Source organism: Octopus bimaculoides, chromosome 18 (assembly GCF_001194135.2).
Source record: "Octopus bimaculoides isolate UCB-OBI-ISO-001 chromosome 18, ASM119413v2, whole genome shotgun sequence".
Lineage (NCBI taxonomy): Eukaryota > Metazoa > Mollusca > Cephalopoda > Octopoda > Octopodidae > Octopus > Octopus bimaculoides.
Window position 1 is genome coordinate 1,439,773 of NC_068998.1, and position 8,860 is coordinate 1,448,632.

General features: G+C 38.4%; 1 protein-coding gene across 1 annotated transcript in view; it reads left to right on the plus strand.

Annotated features, from left to right (window-relative positions):
- Nucleotides 1-8,860, plus strand: part of LOC106875967 (insulin-degrading enzyme-like) — a 30,723-nt gene that overhangs the window by 1,862 nt on the left and 20,001 nt on the right. Inside the window, 5 exon segments of the mRNA XM_014924308.2 lie at nt 6,158-6,371; nt 6,888-6,964; nt 7,250-7,276; nt 7,665-7,768; nt 8,347-8,522. Of these exon segments, the coding sequence (XP_014779794.2) occupies nt 6,206-6,371; nt 6,888-6,964; nt 7,250-7,276; nt 7,665-7,768; nt 8,347-8,522 (550 nt within the window). The 5' untranslated portion in view covers nt 6,158-6,205.

Sequence of the window (8,860 nt, forward strand, 5' to 3'; positions counted from 1 at the left end):
ATGTATATATATTGGGTTGGCAACTAAGTTCCCATCATTTTAATCAATAATGTATTCACCCTTGTTGTCTACAACTTCTTCCCAACATTCAACAAGATTTTTAATAGCTCATTCGTAGAAATCACCCGATTTCGACTAGAAAAATTGATCCAACCAAGCTCTCAATTCTGCATCAGTATTGAACGAAACTCTGCTCATAGCATTTGGAAGAGATCGAAAGAGGTGGAAATCCGTTGGTGCCAAATCAGGAGAGAACGGCAGGTGTGGCAGCACTTCCCAGCCATGCGTTTCAATGGCTTCCTTGGTCATATTGGCGATATGAGAGCGGGCGTTGTCGTACAGCAGAAGAACTCTATGCTGACGATTAGGTCTTTTCTCTTGAATAGCCATGTTGAGTCGTTCCATCTGTTGAACATAGAGTTCTGCGTTGACCGTTTGGTTCCGTTCAAGCAATTCGTAATGGATAATCCCTTCCTATTCCCACCATACGCACAACATCGTTTTACGCGGATGAAGATCTTGTTTCACGTGCGGTGTCGCTTGTTTACTGGGGCTAAGCCATTCCTTACGCTGCTTCATATTGATTGATGTACAGGGACCATCTGTCGTCGCCAGTAACGATTTGGTAAAGAATCACACAGATGCATGTGTGATTTAGATTTTGCAACTTTGCATGGAAAGTGCTGAACTAAAAATGGTGGCACACATTAAGGTTCCTTGCTAAGGTCCACCAGCTGTGCACTTTTGGACCCAAGAGAAATAAAAAGAAAACTCTTATTTGTTGAACGTATGAGGGTTGGTGGCAGGAAGGGCATCCAGCTGTAGAAATAGTGCCTCAATATGTATTCATCCAACATGGAAAAAACAGACTTTTAATCCTTTAGTACTTAAGCCAGCTAGATCTGGCCTTTCACACCTACCCTACAGTGTCATTCTATAAATAAAACAATCACAAGATTGAAATTTGAAAGCCACGAGATAATGCAGGATTAATTCAGAATAATGTGAATAAATAAGGATTAGATTAAACAGCATCTGGCTTAGTGGTTAGAGTATTCAGCTCATGATCAGAAGGTCATGAGTTCAATTCCTGGCAGTGTGTTGTGTCCTTCGGCAAGGCATTTTATTTCATGTAGCTCCAGTCCATTCAGCTGGCACAAATGAGTTGTACCTGTAATTCAATGGGGTCAGCTTTGTCATTTTCTGTGTCACACTGAATCTCCCTGAGAACCACATTAAGGGTATGCATGTATGTGGAGTACTCAGCCACTTGCACGTTAATTTCACGAGCAGGCTATTCCTTTGGCTGGATCAACTACAACACTTGTCGTTATAACTGACAGAGTGCCAGTTACATTTGCAAATCCCTACCAAAATCATATTTTAATCTACAATTTTATATATATATATATATATATATATATATATATATATATATATGTGTGTGTGTGTGTGTGTGTGTATGTATGTATGTTTGTATATGTATATTTAACAGTAATCTGAATGCTAGATGGTTAAAAATGAACGAACATTCAACATTTGTATGTGTGTGTGTGTGTGTGTTTCATTGTTCCGGGTAGAACTACAACATGAAACCTGTCCTGTAATGTAACCTGGGCCTTTTATTTTAACTATGCAATTGTCACATCTATTCTTCTTATGCACCACCTTGTGTTTCACTAACGTATGAAGTTAGATATAGGTCAAAGTTTACATTTTCTTGCCATACCTGATATGTTTGCCATACCTGATATGTTTGCCATACCTGATATGTTTGCCATTCACATGTAATGTAAATCACTACCAATCATATTAATCTACAATTATTTATATATATGTATATGCATGTATGTATATATATATGTATGTATATTTGTTTGTGTGTGTATATATTTAGAATCTAAACTTGTTATAGATAATAATGAAAGAGGAGGAATACTGTGTCCCAGATAGATTTCATATAAATCAAACGTTATATTTGTTGTCCATATCTAGCATTGCTCTTTCAATTTCTCGTTAATAAGGAATAACGAAAGTATTTACTGCAATAAAAGGAAACAACAATTCTTATATAGTTGGAATATTAAAAAGAAATAATATACTGCCATCACCATCATCATCAACAACACTCTCGGAGTGGTTGGCATTAGGAAAGACATCTTGCTGTAGAAACTCTGCCAGATCAGATTGGAGCTTGGTGCAGCCTACTGGTTCACCAGCCCTCAGTCAAACCGCCCAACCCATGCCAGTATGTAAAGCGGACATTAAACAACAATGATGATGATGATGACGACACATACACACACACACACACACACACACACACATATATATATATATATATATATATATATATATATATATATATATATATATATATATATATAGTGGGAGAGAGAGAGATATGTATATGTGTATATGCATATCTTTATCTGTCTTTCACAATTGTAAGGCTGTGAGTTTAATTCCTGATGGCACATTGGGTCCTTGAGCAAGACACTTTATTTCACATTGCTTCATTTTTTGGGATTTACTATATATATATATATATAGTTGAAATTTATAGAGAAACAAGATGAAGACAAGTGTATGAACAAGTAGGTGTATTAGTTTGATGCTAGGGAAAGTGAGAAAGTGTTTTATGTTTCGAGCCTATACTCTTCAACAGAAAGGAATAAGAGAAAATAAACAGAGAGAGAATGAAAAAAAACTTGTGGATTTAGCGATCATGTGTGTGTTTATATGATGGACTTCTTTCAGTTTCCTTCTACCAAATCCACTCACAAAGCTTTGGTCAGCCCAAAACTATAGTAGAAGACACTTGCCCAAATTGCTACACAGTGGAATTGAACTGGGCACCATGTAGTTGAGAAGCAAACATCTTAACCACATAGCCACACCTATACACACATGCACACACACACGTGTGTGTATCTATAGTCCCCAGTAAACTATGGAATCCATCTCTATGGAATTTTGTTGTATGTGTGATGGTGTGATGACTTTAAGGTGGGAAAAATAATCAATAATTGGAAGAGAGTTTTAGATTTTATTGATTAACAGCAAAACCAAAGTTTTATTCCAGCTGAACTGATGATCAATCGGCTGAAAGTACAGTAATATAATTTATATCTTGGAGTCTGACTTCAGCTGGAACCAACCCCACCATCTTCACCGCCACAGCAATTATAATTTGTATCCTTGAGTCTAGCTTCAACTGGAATATCATCATCACCATCATCATTGTCATCATCATCACCATCCTCATTGTCATCATCATCACCATCACAGTAATTAGTGTAATTTATGACATTTGAGACTAGCTTCAGATGGGGTTATTGTCACCACCACCACCACCACCACCATCATCATCACTGTCATATCACCATCATCATCATCATCTCCATTACCATTATCACTGCTACCAACAACATCAATTATTAACAGCACTTCTACCACCACCTCCACTGCCTCCACCACCATCGCCAACAACACCACCACCCACCACCACTACCACCGTCAACATCATTATAATAAAACCATTGCTTTGCTATGCTAACATTGTTTAGACATATTTCCAAACATCCCAGCCGTTGTGCTGACCTTGTTATGCCTGCTGCACCAGTATGCGCCATGTTGGTGCATCTACTGAACATCAATTATTCCACACTCACCACTCTCTGAACAACAACAAAGGCCATGCTACGCTTGCTCCTTAGCCTCTCCATTTCTTTTCTCATTAATTAATGCTAATTAAAAAGATACTTTCATACAGACTGTGTTTGTCAAGGTAGCGGAAGTAGGGGGTGGGGTCCTCTGTCGGGGTTTCAAGTCTTCTTTATCCCATCTCAGCTTGAGGACCCTTTTATGATAGGGGTTAGGTGTTCAGTTTTTGGGGTCACCTCTGGTAGAGGGATTCACTTCACCTGTCTGTCTTTGTTTGTGTGTGTGTAATATAGACATAGATATATGTGTGTGTGTATATATATATATATATATATATATATATATATATATATAGATAGATAGATAGATAGACAGGTAGATAGATAGATAGATATGAATTTGTGTGTGTATGTGTATAGAAGCAAATGAGGGTATAAGCAAATTAGACAGGTCAATGTATATAAAGTATATTAAATACATGAAATACAAAAAAAATGTATATATGTGTATACATATAAAAAAGTCTGATTTATACAGAATACAAATGATATAGTGAATTAAATGGGTTGAAGATAAGCATTACAAATCCAACAGCTGTTTCTGGGAGCTTGGTGAACCAAAATAATATTTGTAGATTGATTCCATCGTAGGATGAGATGAGCCTTCGTCTGCAGGGAAGAGATCTTACATTTGAGGTAACAATGGAATGATTTTGTGGAGAGCTAAATGTATTAGAGGGGGGTATTGGGGAGGACTTCAGGTAGGGGATAGTGAGAGGAGAAAATAAATTTCAAGGGTTAGGAGTTAATAAGGAGGCTAGTAGGGAGTTATAGTGGTAGAGGAGGAAGAGAGGAGTGTGTTGTAGGTAGTATGTGAATGGTAGTCTATTGTATTAATTGGTATGGAGGGTATAGAATTAATGGCTGGGATAGTGAGAAAGGGAATGGTTATTATTTGAGGGAAATAAGTTGTCTGGTTCAGTGGCAGAGGAGGACTACTAAGGTGTGTAGAGAGGTATGAGAGAAGATAGGTGGGGGGGAGTTGGTAGTCATTATGGCAGTGGTTAGTGGAACAAAAGAATTGGGTTGGTGTTGGAGGGGGGACTGCAATGGTATGTAGAGGTGTATGAAATTTCATACACCTCTGCATACCATTGCACACACATACACAGATATACACACACTTGCTCACATACATGTACACATTCCTTGGTATACTTATGTTCCCACATATATGCATACATGAATGAACACATGTAAAGATACACATGCATAGATACACACACACACACACACACACATGTAAATGTCATCGTATTTTTCATAAATGTCATTGTGTAAACATGTTTTAATTATATATTTCTGATTAATCCAATGAACAAACAGACAATGACCCCCCCCTTTCTTCCCACCCTGTCCCCCTCTTCAAGCATGCTGTGTCCTCTCTTTGCCTTTTAAACTGTTACTACAATGGTCACTGCTTCCTCATAGCTGGCTGATCACATGCCAGCTTCTTTCAGTTACTCCTAACCCCAACCCTTCACCCTGGTTGGGTCCACCCATTACCTACCCCACACCAACCACTTTTTGCAATCCTTCCTCCTACCACTACTCCCACAGAGTATCACCCCCACCCCCTCGAAATTCCTTCTTTCCTCATGTTGTTTACTACAGTCATGGCTACCCTTTAAGGGTCCCAACAACTTAATCCATCTCATCAGTGTCAAAGGGTCTGTGAGACCAATGGCACCACCATTTCCTCCAGACCAAATCCTTAAAAAGAAGGAAAATAACATAAAGGTGTTTAGGTGTCAAAAAACCAAATTATCACAACGCATAAGTCTCCATTCATTTAACAGGTGGTGGTGGCTACGGCGGCGGCGAGTGCAGGGGTGGGGAGTTCTCAAAGTCTTGTGTGGTTTCCTGTTACTTGAAGACAATAAACTTTCTTCTGTCAAAGATTTATGTTTCTAGCGATGACGATGTTACTGCGGTTAGGCCATACCTGAGTGTTTCATAAACGAGATAAATCACCTGGATATTCCAGCATTTATGAAATGACTGACAAAAACGGTAACAGATGGTGAAGGCTGTGGATTACCAAAGTTGTGTGTGTGTATATCTATGTATATGTATATATATATGTGTGTGTGTGTGTGTATGTTTATAGATGTATATATATATATATATATATATATATATATATACACACACACACACATACACACACAAATGTGTTGCAATAATTTGCCACAGTCCTTTACCTACTCCTGAGGGTCAGTTTCACCTTTCATCTTGACAGGGGTCAGTGAAATGAATAACCAGTCATATACTGGGGATTGATGCAATTAACCAGAGACTCAACCACCACCACCACCCCTATCCCTTTCTCCTTTCTTCATGAATGCTTTGTGTCAGCTTTAGAAGTGAAAACGGAATCCGATGTCACGACATGAATTTCTCAGCTGGAATCATTTTGTTGTCTTTTACAGATTCCTGAATTCTTCTTCTCGTGACATTTTGGAGCAACAGTTGCAAAGATGGTGTCCAGCACAATTGAAAAAACATACGAAGACGATAAGTTCATCAAATCTGAAGGTGACAAGCGCAAGTACCGTGGTCTGGAAATCAGCAACGGAATGAAGATCCTGCTGATTAGTGATCCTGAAACAGACAAATCTGCTGCCGCCATTGACGTCCACATTGGTAAGTCTGTCTACTTTGGCTTTGTTTCGTGTTAGTTTGTATCTTTTAGTTTCTATTTCCACTATAAGGTCTCTCAGACTGCTAGAAATAGCAATGAAATGCCTCTCAACTACACCATATGCAGGTTAAAGAAAAACAAAGGTGGGATCATCGTCATTATCATTATTTTAACATCTATTTTTTCCATGGTTGCATGAGTTAGATTCTTCTATTTACCACAAACGGTTACTAACTTCCTTAAATCACCTGAACCTAAAAGACACATTTAATGTTAGGTTTTATATTTGTTTCTCTATATTTACATATCTCAATTAAACAAATATTAAATTCACTTAAATAATTAAATGAAAAACAGACACCAATACATTTGTGTAGAGTATAAGACATTCCCAATGGTCTGTCTGTGTACCCATGTAAGTGTATGTGTGTGTCTGTATATGAATGTATGTATATGTGTGTGTATGTATTTGTATGTGTGTGTATTTTCTATTTTCACTTTTTGTCTTTCAAACTCAGGTGATATGTGTGACCCCAAAGACTTACCTGGTCTTGCACATTTCTGTGAACACATGTTGTTCCTTGGAACCACGAAAGTAAGAACGGACTTTACTTTATTTCCATTGTGATCTCTTGTTACCATTCTTCCAATGCATCTCCCATTCCTTTGCCAGACTTTCCATTCACTCATTCTTTTTCAAGTTAATGTATCTAACATTGATGGTATGCATCTACCATGAATTTTAGACACATACCATTGACTATACACAGCTAGTATACACCTCTGCCATTAATTTTTACACACTGTTGACTTTATATACATAATATTTGTTTATCGTTATAAAAAGATTAACATTTTCCTGCTTTTGTTTTTCTTCCAGTATCCTCAGGAAAATGAATATTCAAAGGTGAGAGACATAATGTTATATTTATTTTCATTCATTTCAAAAAAAAAAAAGTCCTGGGGTTGATTTGTTCAGCTAAAATTCTTCAAAGCAGTGCTCCAGCATGGCTACAGTTGAAGGGCTGAAACAAGTAAAAGAATAAAAGAATGGTAATTAAGCTGGGTATTTAAGTATTTACATTAATTATTCCTTGTGAAACAAAACAATTTGTACAGAAAAGTCATTTCATTTTTTGCTTCTCCCAACTTGATTGGGTTTTTGTTTCCTGACATTTTATCTTCTTGTTTGGCTAAATGTCTGTCTATATATATTTGTTATCTTCATGTTCTTCACTGCATGAGAAGCAAAATTCTACGATCCATTATGTATCTTCTGCCATTTCTATTTGCAGTTTGTCACTAACCATGGTGGTACGTATAATGCCTCTACATCCCCAGAACACACCAACTTCCACTTTGAAGTAAACCCAGCTGGACTTCAAGGTGCACTGGACAGGTGAGTCATTGTCTTCCAATTCCACACTCACCACCATCAATCTGAAATATCAGCTTCCAACTTACGTTGCCAATAACAACAACTGCTCAATTTTTGTGCCACACCCACTCAGTGTTTTGCAAGTGATCAAGTTTTGATTGTTTTTAAAAGAATTTAGTCTGATGAGTCAGGGTGGGAGCACCAGGGAATCCTCTCACAGTTGTGACCAATTCAACTCTTTAGTATTCAAAATCGCTGACGTGGCCGATGACAGTGCCGCCTGATTGGCACTTGTGCAAGTGGAATGTTAAAAGCACGTCCGAACATGATTGTTGCCAGGGCCACGGATTGGCTTCCGTGCTGTTGACACGTGAAAAGCACCATTCGAGCGTGATCGTTGCCAGTGTCACCTTACCGGCACATGTGCCAGTGGCACGTGAAAAACAGCATTCGGGTGTAGTCATTGCCAGTGCTGCCGGACTGGCTCCCGTGCAGGTAGGACGTAAGAAACACCTTTTGCCATAATCGTATGTCAGCACAAATCTGTCCCAGACTTTGATCCAAATAATCTTTACACTTAATTTTTCTTTGACGCTTAGATTCGCCCAATTCTTCATCTCTCCCCTCTTCACCCCTTCTGCGACGGAGAGAGAAGTGAATGCTGTTAACTCAGAACACAACAAGAACATCCAGGACGACAACTGGAGGCTGCAACAGTTGGAGAGAACGGTTTCGGACCCAAGTCATGACTACTGCCGTTTTGGAACAGGTAACATTTAACAAGGGTTAGGGAGCTGTGTTTTTTGTGGTGTTTGTTTGTTTATCTGTCTAGGGGCCATGGAGATGCACGTCAGACAGTATTCGATTTAATCTGTTATGCTGTAGACATGTCATTAAGAAGTTTGCTTTGTAACTATATGATCCTGGGTATAATCACACTCTACAGCACCTTGGACAAGTGTCTTCCTCTGTAGTCTTAGACCTACCGAAGCCTTGTGGGTAAAAGTTGATAGATAGAGACTATGCAGAAGTTTGTGTGCATGTGTAAACATACGTATATATATATATATATACACACACACACACACACACACACACACACACACACACACA